Below are 14,757 nucleotides of genomic sequence, written 5' to 3' on the forward strand. Positions count from 1 at the left end.
TCATGCCAATAGGCATTGTTGACTGAGAACTTTAGACAATTTTATTATCGTACAGTTAAGCAGCATAGCAGGGTTTCATATGGTTTTTTAGCTGCACAAGGAATACAATATCTGGCAGTAGTTGAACATTGCAGACATTAGGCTAGGTCACTGAAGGGCTAAAGTCAAGTCTCCCACCTCCTGTCTGCAACCAGTGTTTTGGATGAAGAACTGCAATCGCTGCAGCTCCCTATGCATGACACTGGCTAACTGTAATGGTGACTAGATGGCCAGAACTCTGCTCCTGTGCCTCAGGCTCCCTCGGAGCAGCCTTCCTTCCAGGCTGCTTCCTAAGGGTCTTTAGGTTTAATCTCTCTTCTGGGGCTCTTGTAGGGCTGCACAGTTACAGGAGGTGATAGGGAAATTCCTCCCTCCCTTTGGTGCCATTTCCCTGCACTTGCCATTCAGGACAGCAGGTACATTAAAGAAGTGACCTTGTAGGTACTGCTTTGAACTGCCACAGCCTGAGGAGAGAGAGTGCATGTCTTCAATGCATATATACATTTATGCCATTAATGAGTTGTTTGGTACTGGTGATGTCGCTGCTGCTACTTCTGGCTGCATTTACGAGGGAAAGTGAGACCTGATCAGCTCTTGAAAGGAAGGATGTAGGTGCCCAAGCCCCAGAAGGGCCTGGCCTAAGAAATGTAAGTGGCACAAGACATCTGATGTAGTAAAACATGCAGGGTTCTAGGTCTAGTGAGAGTTGATTGGCTACTATTCATTATTTGCTTTTTATGCATTAATTCTGAATTACTGTTCTAAGATGCCTAACCTCCCTGTGTATTATATTGGATACCCAGGCCTCTAACCATAGGCTTAAGATCCTAGCTCAGGGACTGTAGGCCTTCAAATTAAGTAGTGTAATGTTGGACTTATGGGCATCAACATTCTCTGCTGGCCCTAGCCTTGAGTCTTTTTTGGTGTGAAACTACATGCAGCTTCTACAATACATAGATGCTGTCACGCTATTGCCTTTAATCCTTTCTGAAAGAGTAGTACTGTGTCTTAAGAAGGATGATCAAATGGAAAAAAGATTGAAAGTGATAAATATTCCAGTAAGTGTATTTTACTAGCCACTCTATCGCAAATAAAAAGTTTAACATAACATGATTTAAAATGACATTTTTCAAGTGGACTAGCTTCAGTATAAATAGACAGTTTGACTTCTCATTCAACTCTAATTGACTAAAATACAAACTAACACAAATATGTAAAAAGATGTCAGAAGTAGGACCAGAATCCAGGTCTGGAGTTTCTACCGCTGATTCATAAGAACACTTCCTTTGTTCAAGTAAAAAAATTTCTCTTTATGTGCAACCAAAGTTATCTGCATAAAGTTCCAAGTAATTTGAACTGGCATATCCACATAGTCCCATTACAAAGCAATAAAAAAGTGTTCTCAACTTTCAAGGCAAAGTTTTCATGATATAATTAGACTCATTATTACAATGTACAATAGTGATGATTTTGACACTGTGTTTTCTACTTACTAGATTAAAAAGCATTAATCTGCAGTTCTTCACAGACATCCTACACAACAACAGGAAGTAATTAATTAGTCATTAAACAAGACTACTGGATTTTGGGTTTTCTTGTTTTCCAGTATAGCTAACTGCTGAAACATTACAATAAAAAAAAACTGTGTCAGAACACCTCCCAGAATGAAAGGGTAGCCTCAAAATTATACACCCCGTACAAACTGCTAATGAATAAAGGGTTACACTTGCAAGTGCTAAATGCCATGATTGCTACTGAGACTAGCAGGACAAAAACATGTTCATGTATACTGTCAGCATCTGCAGAATCCTAAGGTGCATATCACAGATGTGCTATGAATATTCTCTGTTGTTTTCGAAGCTACAATATAGTGCACAGTTAAGACAGTATGAAACAAGTATTACATGATTCTGAATTTGCATTTAATATTTACAGCAATCTTACAAAGCCTAATGTTTGTAGAAACTGAAATTTTTGCTATGAGAATAATGCAGTAAAAGATAGCAGCAAATGCTGTTTACCTTCCATAGATACTCTGTTTTTCCCTGTACTGTTCAGTTATGTCTTGGTAGCATCAAAGACAGATGATTCAATGTTAATTAGCGTCTTACCCTGCTTAGGAGTGAAATGTTCTGGTTTCTTTGAGTTTGTAACTACTTCGACAGAGTAGAAATCTCTTCTGTTCTCATAGCATCAGACAGGAAACTAAGTTCATTGCACAGTGTCTCGTACCTGAAAGCCATCCGGATCTGTGCAACGTTTGTCTTTCGAATGTCATTTCCCTCAGGCCCTTCTTTACAGTAATTCACCCCTAAGAATTTCTGTTTTTCCTGTGAACAGGATTAAACATAAAAAGGAAGAAGTCAGTTCAACTGCTTTGATTTATTGTGTAACTGAGTAGTTGTTAGTTGAAAGACTCCAGTGCAAGTGAAAAGAGCAGCTTCAACCAGCTGGCCATTGAACTTTACCTCATAGTCTTAACCAGTTTTGGAGATTTTAAGGCCAAAGTTTGTAATTAGTCAGCAGTGCACTCAGCCTGGCTTGCTAAAACCCTTTATGCTACCATTTGGTCTTCACTACTACATCTTTCACGTGAGAGGTCAAAAAGAGGCTCAGGTTTCTTTTGCTAGTTAAATGTTGCATAAGAGGAAAATTAATAGTTGTCACTAGAGAATACTGGAAGAAACAACAGAATATACTTGTAAAGCCCCTTCACATAGCAGCTCCTTGAGAGGAATGTTTGAAAGTCACGTAGAAGAGAGGATGCTCTAAAATAAGTCCTAGAGAAAGCCATGGATGTATAGAATTTTAAAGCCAGAAGAGAATGTAGTCTAATATGATTGCCTATCTAAACCAGAATATTTTCTGTAGTACTCCCTTCTAAGCAAAAATGTGCCTTGCTTATGACAGGCAGTTTGTTTTAACTCAATGCAAGACATGATGTGTAAAATTACTGGCAAAGGGAATGTCACCCAAATAGTTAAAGGTTTGGAACTGGAGGCAGAAATGAGTATAAACAGGTACTTGGTCTTTGCATGTTTTGGGAATTCCAAAACAAAGCTAATGAGGAAAAATGTAACACTAATACTTTTTTAAATGTAAGACTGCATAATAGATAGTTTGTGAATATTTCTGGAAAAAAGGATAGGGACGTGCACAAATACATCACAGAAGCACCTGCTCTTCAATGTTCAGACTATTGACTTCTCAGTTCCTACTTGCCTTAACATTCACAAAAGAGATTTTTTTGCCGTAATTACCTTATCTGACAATCCACTCTGTAGTACGCTGTTTCTTGCTATTTCACACAAGTCACAGGTACTTAGTTTCCACACCTGGGCTGCAATAGCATATTCTTCCATGAGAGCTTCCTGTATCACCAAAATATGTTTCAAATTAAATTATATGTAAAAAAGATGTAAATGGGAATATGTACTCGTTACTAATTGAGGAATTTATACATGCTCTTTAGATAGCTGTGAAAAATTAGAGGTTTAAGACTTTAACATCACAATTACTAACAAACAGAATTGTTTATTTCAAATTTCCCAAGGGCGACTGTTAAATAATTGATAGGCACTGGGTATCCAGTTATCTTAGTCTAAGAAATTGCAGCCTGCAGTCCAGATCCTTAGAGGCATTTATTAGGCAATTTCAAGTGAGATCCCATGGTATATAAACACCTTGGAGGATCTAGTCATAAATCTTTAATGAATATGTACATAGGCAGATAGCAGGGCAATTTCTCATGTGTGACCTTACACGCAAGGAGGTTGGGTCTGACTCTAGTGGGCTGTCACAGCTGAGGATCTTCCACGCTATGTGTAACGCAGCCAGTGCTGCATTGCATCCATGCAGAAAGCCCCACAGAAGCTCTCTGGCTTTTCTAGCAGGGACATGTCATGGGCCAGAAGCAAGCCTGGGTGAAGCACGCCAGAGTTCAGCTTGTTCTAGGAACACAGACAACTGAGCAATGTAGAGGCCCTTCTAAGGCACAGTGTGACTCAAGTTAGTGCCAACCACAAAATTGGGGCATCAAAACCAGTGACCAGCATTTCTGGCCTGCCAGGCCACCCAAGGGCAAGAATCAGTTTCTCTTTGCTGAGCAAACAGCTCATACGTCATCTTCAGAGATTCCACATCATGTTTTTGTAATGTACTTCCCCAGATTTATTAGTAAGGAAACTGGACTTTCCTGGCACTCTAGAGGATTGTTTATGAAGGCTCAAACCTCCCTTCAGCCTCATCCTTCATTCTATACTTCAACAGCCAACACTAGAGAGGCAAGAGTACAAAAGAGACATAATTAGGAAATCAGACATTTCCCTCTGAAACCTAACAGTGAGCAGACTGAGAATGAGGAAGAATAATGAATGAAGTGACGAAAGACATGAAACTTTATATCCTAAGCAATGATACAAAATAGCTTTCAGGTCATGCTGGGCCTATGTGGTACTGTTGCCAAATTCAAAGGCAAGTGCTTTTTCCAATTGTTACCTTTGTATAATGAAACTGCATGGGATCATCTGTGGAGAGAGAGACATGAAGTCCCTTATGTAGAAATTCCCGTAGTGGATTTTTTGAGTACTCCAGGAACAGGCTGTTGTTACTAAGTGGCGACATAGCAATGGGTATTTGTGCAAGATAATAAAGATACTGGAGGACAGGACTCTGCAAAACAGAACACAATCAGCATTTAATGGTACTATGGGATAATGAAAAAAAGAAGGATTTCCTTTGGATAAAATGCAAACAGCATTCCAGAGGGAGAACGAAGACCAAAAAAATTAAGTTGACGCTAAACTCTGACTTCTTTAGAAAATATTTAAAAGTCTGAATTTAAAATATTACTGATCCTTATAAAAATAATTTACATTCTTCAACGTATATTTAAAAATATGGTGACCAATATTACTGTAGATTAGTAAGTATGTATGACTATTAAGGGCACTGCATGTGATACTAACTGCACACCTTCCTCCAAAACCTGAAAGTCACAGATAACAGATATGTAAGAACTGCTAAGCAATTTGTTATTTTCAAAACCACAGTCCAATAGGTAAATTTTAGGAGCAGAGGAAGTTTTTATTAGAAGTCATGTTTTGCTGCTGCACATAATATAAATAATCTGTGGTCACCTCAACTTTATTACTATTTTTGTCTTAACCAACCTGTGAACCTAACAAGTGCTATTATTATTATTATTATGGGTTTTTTAAATTATTATTATCTGCTATGCCAGGTTATTGCACCAAGCTAAGCAGGAGAGTGAAAAGGAGAATGCTTGGTCACATACAGCCCTAGTACTGCTCTGTCTGGGTCTAATCTTAGGAATTACTGGTTCTGAGCATAACATCAGACATGATTTTAGGCAAAATTTTTCTTTGTTCTTGGATATGTTGAAAAATACAGAGAGAATTTTCCAGCATTAACCAGAAAATCCAACTTAAAAGAGAACTGTTTCAAAAAAATTAGAGTAAACTCAGTGCAGGTCTGCCACCCACTGACCAAGTATTTTAACTACAAAATGGTGGCCTGGGCATGAGTTGTGTGGTGGGTTTTATTAACTGATATGCCAGGAATGATAACGTTTGTCCTGTCATAACAATCAAATTGTATATAAAATATTGCTGTGTTACACAGCTATGATAAATAGCTTCTCTGGGCAACCTGTTCCAGTGCCTCACCACCCTCACAGTGAAGAATTTCTTCCTAATATCTCATCTAAATCTTCCCTCTTCCATTTTAAAGCCATGGCCCCTTGTCCTATCCCTACATGCCCTTGTAAAAAGTCCCTCCCCAGCTTTGTTGTAGACCCCATTAGGTATTGGAAGGCTGCCCTAAGGTCTGCCCGGAGCCTTCTCTTCTCCATACTGAACAACCAATCTACCAAATAGAGCTCCCACATTTAAAGCCATGGCCCCTTGTCCTATCCCTACATGCCCTTGTAAAAAGTCCCTCCCCAGCTTTGTTGTAGGCCCCTTTAGGTACTGGAAGGTGCTGTGAGGTCTCCCCAGAGCCTTCTCTTCTCCAGGCTGAACAACCCCAACTCTCTCCGCCTGTCCTCACAGCAGAGGTACCCCAGCCCTCAGATCATCTTCATGGCATCCTCTGGACTCACTCCAACAGGTCTGTGTCCTTCTTGTGCTGGGAGCCCCAGAGCTGAATGTGGTACTCCAGGTGGGGTTTCTGATCAAAGTGACAAGTTACTTGTGCCTTGCTAAGAAAATTAATTTGGGGCTGCCCAGATAAAGTCAATTTGGTGACTGCTGTTTGAACCAGTGACTGATGTCTAAGCAGATAGTGGTTAGTTTAGGTGAGCAACCAAGTAATACCTTCTTCAAGAGTAATCCATGAGAAATGTTGTCTGCTGTCAGAAAGGCTGATACAAGGTGTGTGATAGACCCAGCTTCTCCACAGTGAGGTCGAAACAGAAAGGTACACATGCCTCTTTCAATCAAAAGCAAGTTCCACTAACAAAAAAATGCACTGTTCCTCATCTGTTTTGTGTATAATTATCATTAATATGGGAATTTTAAAAAAAATGTTGATGTTACACATTCTCGTACAGTTTCACGTGACATCTAATCAGGCCTACCTGTGGGCTGCTGTCAAAAGAGGCAGGCCCCTCTACCCAAGCCCCTTCCACCACCTGACATAATTGTGTCTTCCTTCTTTCCTTCCCTAGTTACATCTCATTTAGCAATTGTTTTGCTACTGAGTGAACAGTTATTGAACTGATTTCAGTTGAGGGAATTGGCAGATGGAAAGAGAAGTGAAATGATGCAACCTGTGGCCGCATAATTCCTAGGTTCAAAATGAGGGAAGCAGTGGAAGCACATTACCAAGAGTTAGCTAACACCACCTAGTGTAATGACAACCTGCCATCTCACTAGGTTAAGTGTAGCATAAAACCACACCGTCAGTAGCACAGAGATGATTCTAGGAGTGTTAGTTATTACACTAGACTTCACACTGTAATTTCTAGAACTATTTTATTTTTATCATCTATATTAAAAATGATGCTAGGTTTTAGGTTATAATGGACCCTGTTATTCAGTGCAGACAAATGTGTCATAAGTATTTGGAGATGTTCAAAACAAAGAATTTCAAGAAGGACTGCTGGAGTATAAGGCAGTTCTAGGATGGGTGTTTAGTAGTGTTTCTCCTGAAAATGGATGTGAGGGTGTAATCCATGCTTGCTGACTTCACTAATACTACCAAAAGTATAAAACAGTCTTGTAATGGACTGGCTGTGGTGCCTCAAATACTCAGTATGTTTAACAGGGTGAACAGTTTTACTGACTCACTGATGAACTGTGTCATTATCTCATCTAGCTGTAAAGAATATTTAATGATTATCTAGGGAGATTTTCAAACAGTAGTTGAGATCATCTTTAAGTAAAAAAGAAATGCATAAATTCTGACAGAATCTCTGTCTTTGGAAAAGAAAAAAACATAGACTACAGAGAATGTAAAGGAAGTCAGGAGAAAGGGATGACTTAGGGTGTCCTTTCCACTATAGAACTAAAACTAACAACTAGGCCTGTTTGTTGCTGGTACAAGGTAATTTAAGGTGGATGTTTTTATTATGAGTTTTGATTATATAGGGTGGTAGAGAAAGAAATGCTTGAGGTAGCAGTGGGAGAGAAGAAATAACATTTTGAATGTTAACTTGGATAAGACCTGTAAAACTGACAAATCTGTGCACCTTCTAAAAGAAAAATCTCGAAACATTTTCTGAATAATAATGAACGAAATCCTTGCAAGGTTAAGTGATGACACCATAATGTCAATGAATAACTTCACTGTGCCTCAATTTGAGTCAGTTTTGCAGATCACTCAGTGAGTCAGCTGCAAAGTCAGGAACATAACCTGAAGTTGAATTTCAGGCTTTACTGAGCCTGATGCCAAAATCTGCTTTTACACTCATGATCTCACAGTCAGTATAACTCCCTGCATTATTTGCCTAGACTTTGGTCTCAAAAGTAGTAAAACTGAATGAGTCAATGAGCATGCTAAGGTAAGTTAGCTAGATGTGCAGTTTATAATTATGTCCTCCTTTGTCTATCTTTGATAACAGCAGCAGCCCTTAAACCAACATTTCACAACATAACTTTGTATCTCTTAAATCACCAGGAGACAGCAAACGACCAAGAGGTACTTTATATTTGGAAATCCACTGTGAATCCAAGGAAAGGTCAGCAAGTCAATTTTATGGGGTTTCTTCTTTTGTTTTGTTTGATATATTCAGGTTTGAGGAATTCACAAAACAAAAATACACACAAATGTCAAACCAAGATACTAATCTGATGCCTTTACAATTTCTGAATATTTCATTTGAATTCATTTTGCAGTTAACGTTTTCAGAATAACTCATATACTCCTCTTGAACTCCTTAAAGTAATTCAAGATAATCTTTGCTTCAAAAGATACATGATCTAGACACTGACTTAGACTGAGACCAAGATTATTGATTTTTCTTTCTGGAAGCTTGTAAAGGAGAAAAATGATTACTTACCTCCTAAGGTTATTTAGCAACATGATGTTCACGTACATGTAATACAAATAATAGCTATACGGGGGATTCTTCTCACTGGTCCAGAGGTCAGGGTTAAGGCTCTTGTCAGAGAACATATGGCCACTGTGTTTGGATTCATCATCAACACTGTCAAAGCCAGTCACCTGGTGGGAGGAGATGCACAGAAATCAGTGTTTCCAAGAAGCAAACTTCAGCGTTACTTACTCTTGCCTCAGGATATGCTTGTACAAAGCATCTAGTCCTCTTTCTTTGTTTCCGTCCTTATGCTAGCAGTCTTGCTGCTCTGCCCTCCTACTATACCATGCAAACAGCAGAAAATTGAAGGAAGTTCCACCATATTTTTTTCCTGAGACAAATAGGAGGCCCAGGTGCACAAAAGCCTTCAGACCTCTGTGGGGGCATAGGCCTGTAAGACTCCCTCAGATCCAGATTATAATCCTTTAAACTCGTCTACTTTGTTATTTGAAAAGCAGCTGAAGGCCAGAGGCTCCCAGGAAACCTCCAAGTTCTGATTTGGGACATACTCAGAAATGTCTCTTTTAATTATGTCCCAGCAGCTACATCCCCACTTCTCTCCTGAGTCCCATCAGGACCTACAACAGTGCTTCCTTTCAGTTGACTCCTTTTTGGAGGACAGTCCCAGAGGCAAGCTCAAAGTACATGTCCTGGATTATGATGTTCCCTCTGCACAAGAGCATGCGAATGCTTTTTTGGTCATTCTTTACAGAGAGGATTACCGAGAGGACAAATAAATAGGTGTTGAGTTGTTTCAGAGGAAATAAACAACAACTATTTGACAACAGGACCTTACTGAGGCTTCTATTAAATGGTATGTCAGGGCTTTAAAATAATAATACAAGTAATGTCTGGAGGAGGAAGCTTTTTTAGTGTCTGGAAACAGCTGTGGACAAACAAAATTTATGAGCAGGAGAGGATCCAATTCATGTGAGACAGAAAATCCAAACATACTTACATATTTGAGGAAAAGGTGTAATTCTTTGTGGTCTTTGGGATTGATTGTTGCTTCAAACAAAGGTACAAAGACATTCTCCAACATCTTCCCAAAACTAGGCAGAATATTTTTTGACCTAAATATGTCACTGAAGGGGAAAAAATATACACAGTTGTGAGCATTCTTTAATCAGCTTACATTTTTCCTCCGCTTTCATATTTTCTGTTATTTGTGGGTATTCTACAGCTTCTACCAGGATTCAGAAATTTAAAATTTATGTCAGGGCAGGGGTTGCCTCTGTGCTCTGTTTCCGGCACTGCTTGGCACTGTGCTTCATCCAGGCACTGATGAAGCTCCCAAGTGCTCCAAAAATAGAGACAGTATGCAGGGGTAGATGCTGTCTCAAGAACAGTGACCCTTTCCCTTACAGGAATCCAAGTACTGATAGGGTGATAATGAATTACCTCTCGTGGAAGATTCTGTTTTCCAAAGTTGTAGCTACTCCAAATGAAAGTAGAATGTTCGACTTTAGTGAGCCTCTCAGAAAAGAGGGATAGGACTTCACTGTGTCATTAAGTGCATGACTTAAATTGTTGACTCTGCTATGTAAGTAAGAAATTGCTGCATAAGAACTTAAAGGAGAGAAACTTTCTCCCTAATGAGAAACACACTCCAGGGGGTATATGCAACCATGACAGCTCTTTACTTGTATTCCAACTATGCAATTTCAAAACATGAAGCTCAGCTATTAAGGCTGACAAAATTACCACAGGAGATTGTATTACAATATGCCATATCAGAAACAGAGAACCATTTAATAAAGTCCCAAAGGATGCTTAAAATCTAAGAAATACTGATACTGATTTAAGCTTGCAAATCAGCAATCTGGGTTGTGTTTCCAAGTTCACTGTCATTTATTCACTGATCTTGAGGAAGTTTGATGGTAACAGTTTTACAGAGACTTTTCTACTCATTTATGGAATTCAAGAGTTGATTTATTTTCATTACTAAATTGTATTTTAACTTGCCTTTGAACATGCCTTAATTTCACCCAGTTGTAATTCTTGGTTTTAGTATCTTCAGACTTATGAATAACTCACAGTAGTTTTGAATAGCTTCATAAAGAGTAGATTCAAACCCCACCTCCTGTCTTCCACCCCCAGACTGTCAGGAAAACTGAAGCAATGGTCAAGAATAAATTTCCCAGGCTGTTGCTTATAAATAGAACTACAGGACAGCTCATAAACCATCTAAAAAAATATCAGAAATTAAAACAAATCATTGGTATGATTTCAAACTATTAAAATTACCAAGAGCTCCTGCTTACTTACTAGATTCTTGGAACCTGGATTATCCAGCGCATATTAGGGGAATAAACTTTATGCTTAATGAACCATTTTGCCAAGTTCAGCCATTCATCTGGAGACCGTCCATAAATGGATAAGCGAGGTTCTGTGTACTGGTACTTACTTTCTTCTAGTTCACGGGCTACTTCCTATTAAGTAATAAATATATTTGCTTTAATATGGACACTGAAGATCATTTACAGCTAGTACTATATTTATCATTGTATTTTCCTCAGACCAGACATAACTGTATTGTCACCCTTTTAAGATAAAGGGAATCTCTTGTCTATTAATCCATTATTTTATTTTAGGCATCTAAATATTCTACTAGCAAGCTATCTCAGATACCATTTGAGTGTAACTAATTTTAACATCTAGATTTAGAGGACAATATTCTTCCGCAGTTATTACTAACACCTTTGTAAGACATATGTTTAAAATCGGTAAATCAGAATTATGCTATTTAAACTGTAGTAAATGACTACATAAAATATGCAGACCAATGGAGAATCTGACCCAGAATCCGTGGTAGTAAGCAATTTTAAGGCCATTAATTTTAGACAAGCACTTCTGTACATTTGAGAAGAGCTGACAGCTAGTTCATGAAAACTAATTCTTTTGTTGTAAGAAATTTATTTGAAGCCTGTGCATGCATGTGCAGATACATATTTATGCAGAGGCACTTCCCTACCTCCTCCTTCCCCAGCAGCTACCATTAACCAACACATCCTAACAAAATATTAAGCCAGTGAATCGACCCTTGGCTGCTTTCCATTAGTTTGAAACTGCACACAACTCTGCTTTGATGTCATACACAGGTTGTGTGTATGAGTTTCTGACTCATAAAATTATTTAGAAAGCAGCAGTGGTTGACTTAACAGAGGTCCTTCTCTGATGAATTGCTAAAGCAAGTCCAATACTTGGAATCACTTAACCATAGTGTTAGCTCTAGATACAATTATGACATCACAAATCTTTTACAAACCTTCATTTCTCTACAGCTGGAAAAGCTTGAAATATATTTACCTTGACCATACGAGCAAAATATTCACCACCAATGTAGTTCTCAGTTTTCAAATATAAGTCCCTCAGCTCACTAGCACCCACTGGATTGTACTTGGAATTGAATTTGTCAAATCGGTGAAATGTTTGACGGCCCTGGAGGAGGAAAAAACTCAAATAACTATGGTTTTAAGTACACACAATAGATTATAAATTAAATTGCCTAGCAATAAAAGGCACAGAAAAGAAAAAGCCTATGCTAACTTACTTCAAATATGCAAAGTAATGCATGAGTTCAAATTCTGATTTACAAAGTTATCATGCAAAAACTGTAGAAACCAGAATTTCACACTTAGACAACTTAGCTTTTTCTCATTTGTTTTGTCATTTTAATAAACTTACTGCATGAACATCTAAGGAGTCTACAGTGAGGTCATAAGGGTCCATGTGAAGGCTTTCGAAGACTTGCTTTAAAGTCATCTTCTTGCCTTTCTTCTCTGCAACAATCCTGTCGGGCTCCGTTTGATATGTGTGCTTAATAAACCTCAATAAGTGTTTCTGGTTCATGCAAGCAGCAGCATGGATATGAGTATCAACCTGAAATCAGAAGGTTATTCATGCTCATCATCCATATACATAAACTTAAATTAGCAAAGTATCTATGTCAGTGACAACAATGAGTAAAACCTTCTAAAATATTCCTTAAGTAACAAATGGATTAGTGCCTAAGCACGTCAAAATGTTTCAGAACCCTGAGATTTGGGGTTGGAGGAATTATTCAACAATCAAAACTATAAACAAAATAGCCCTCAATTAATAGTTTCCTATTTAAACATTTTCAACAAGTTAAGGTACATTATAAATGCCAATCACAGAACCTGGGTTCAGATTAAATTTGATACTTCCTTAAGGGGCACTCTGATCCTTTAGTATGCTTTTATTTCATCCTTGAGTCAATGATGTCTTTCTAGTTATAGTCTGTAGTTATAACCATCTCTCGGACTAAAAGGACCTGGAATTCTCAGCCATTTCCAAAAACATAATTAGTTTTTGTATTTCAACCACATGAAACATCTTCGGTCACTAGAACTGCAGAATATATATGAGAGATTTTGTCACTATTTTTTCCAAGTTTAATTACAGTGCAGCAATTCATAATGCTGACAGATTTTTCAGCTTCTTCAGATCTCCACACAGTAAGGGAAACGCAAGCTTCACAGAAGGGCTGAGGGTACTCCTTCAGGTTTTTGTTGAAGTCCCATTTAAAAAAAAGAATTGACAAGAACCACATGGTTTCCACAGGTATGGTTTTCTTTTGCTCAGAATCTTGCACTGCTATTTGAACAGCCTATATTAGAACCCAATCCAAAGAAATGACTGATGAGATTTGGGGCTTGGCGTGTTGACTTAAGTTTTCCCTTCAGTATGTGTAATTCCTTAGGTGCCTCCAGCAGGTATGTAAAATGAATCCATTGCACTTCCTTGCAGTCAAGGTTTTATTATCTTAACTACACCAATAAAGAATAGGAGAAAACTGTGTATATTCCCCAATTTCCTGTTTGAAAAAGCAGGTAATACTAATTGCAGGTCCTGAGCACCAAGTACGTGAAAGGGAAGAATAGGTCTTGGTGAGGATAATGGCCTTAAGGAATCTAACAGCACAGCAATATCTAGTGTGTGGAGTAGCAGAGCTGCTGCTCCAAGGTCCATTTGCTTTCAGTTTCCTTCAGAAATTCTGACTGAACAACAAAACAGCCTAATGCATGTCCTAGGCAAAACAATGACATTACCCTACCAACAAATTCCTATCAATTTAAAACCAAACCAAACCACTCTTCTGATTAGATTTCACAGTTGACACATAATGAGCACAATGGCCCTGGGGACAGCTTGACAGACTCTGAAATTGCCTTCAAGTCGAGACTGCCAAATCCTAGCAGAAGCAGTTTCAGCTCACCCAGAAGCCGCAGTGCTGCAGCCTGACTGCTAAGCTTCCCGTTTTCCTCCAGCCCAGGCCCTAGTTGGACATAGATGGCCCTGAGCACAGAGATATGGTCAGAAGCAATCGCCAGCTTTCACTACTCTTAACATCTGTCTTGTGCACCAACTGCCTGGTATTGGAGACAAGTCTTACAAGACCAACTGGCAGAATGGTTCTGCAGAAAGAATAGGAAGCAAGAGAGTCCGTTTGTAATACAAGTTACAAGATGATGTATTACAGGGACAGGATGGTTCAGATAACAAGTCTGAAAAGCACCACACAGTACTGCCCTGTATATTGGTGGGAGATGGTTTGGAATCATTATAACACTTTACCATGCCGTCTTACGTGAAACTGTAGTGGAAAAGGCTGCTCTAACTCCTCATACAGAGTAAGAAAGGAGCTTCAAAGCAGAAATGAGATATGATCTTGCTCCTGCACAGAATGCAGCTGCCAGAATGCACCCAGTTTTGCTGTCTACAATTAAAGGCTTAAAAACCCCAAATACTGACAACATTCTCAAGAAATGTCACAAAAGGAAATAGGAGCTAGAAAACCCAAACTACCATGTGACTGTAAAAATGAAACTTATTTGGCTTTCAAGGTGCAATTTGAGAGTTAATTTGATCAACTGCATACAGGTATTTGTACATCCAAAAGAGACTACGAGGCAGAGAGGTGGCTTTTCAGTCTTACAAGCAATGACGTAACAAGATCCGAAGGCTAGATGGTGACATTAGATACAAGTTCCTAAAGTCATTTACTACATTGGGACAGTGTGAACCCACGGCACTGTGCTTTTTAAAATGCAAGTAACTAGCATTCCCAGGGACACAGGCCCAACAAGTGCCGCATAGCCTATATGCAGAAACTCACACTAGAAGGAATTCTCAGA

The 14,757-nt window shown here is 38.7% G+C and overlaps 1 protein-coding gene across 1 annotated transcript; it reads right to left on the minus strand.

Moving 5' to 3' along the window:
* Positions 1–2,192: 2,192 nt before the first annotated feature.
* Positions 2,193–12,478, minus strand: AMPD3 (adenosine monophosphate deaminase 3; the record flags this gene model as incomplete). Its single annotated transcript, XM_009699237.1, is given in 9 exon segments — positions 2,193–2,369; positions 3,300–3,410; positions 4,537–4,710; positions 6,375–6,512; positions 8,557–8,724; positions 9,555–9,681; positions 10,865–11,028; positions 11,906–12,037; positions 12,284–12,478. Coding segments are annotated over 9 exon segments (1,386 nt in total), but the record flags the coding sequence as incomplete, so codon positions are not given.
* Positions 12,479–14,757: the final 2,279 nt, after the last annotated feature.

The sequence above is a fragment of the Cariama cristata genome, unplaced genomic scaffold (assembly GCF_000690535.1).
Source record: "Cariama cristata isolate BGI_N322 unplaced genomic scaffold, ASM69053v1 scaffold27124, whole genome shotgun sequence".
In the NCBI taxonomy this organism is placed as follows: Eukaryota; Metazoa; Chordata; class Aves; order Cariamiformes; family Cariamidae; genus Cariama; species Cariama cristata.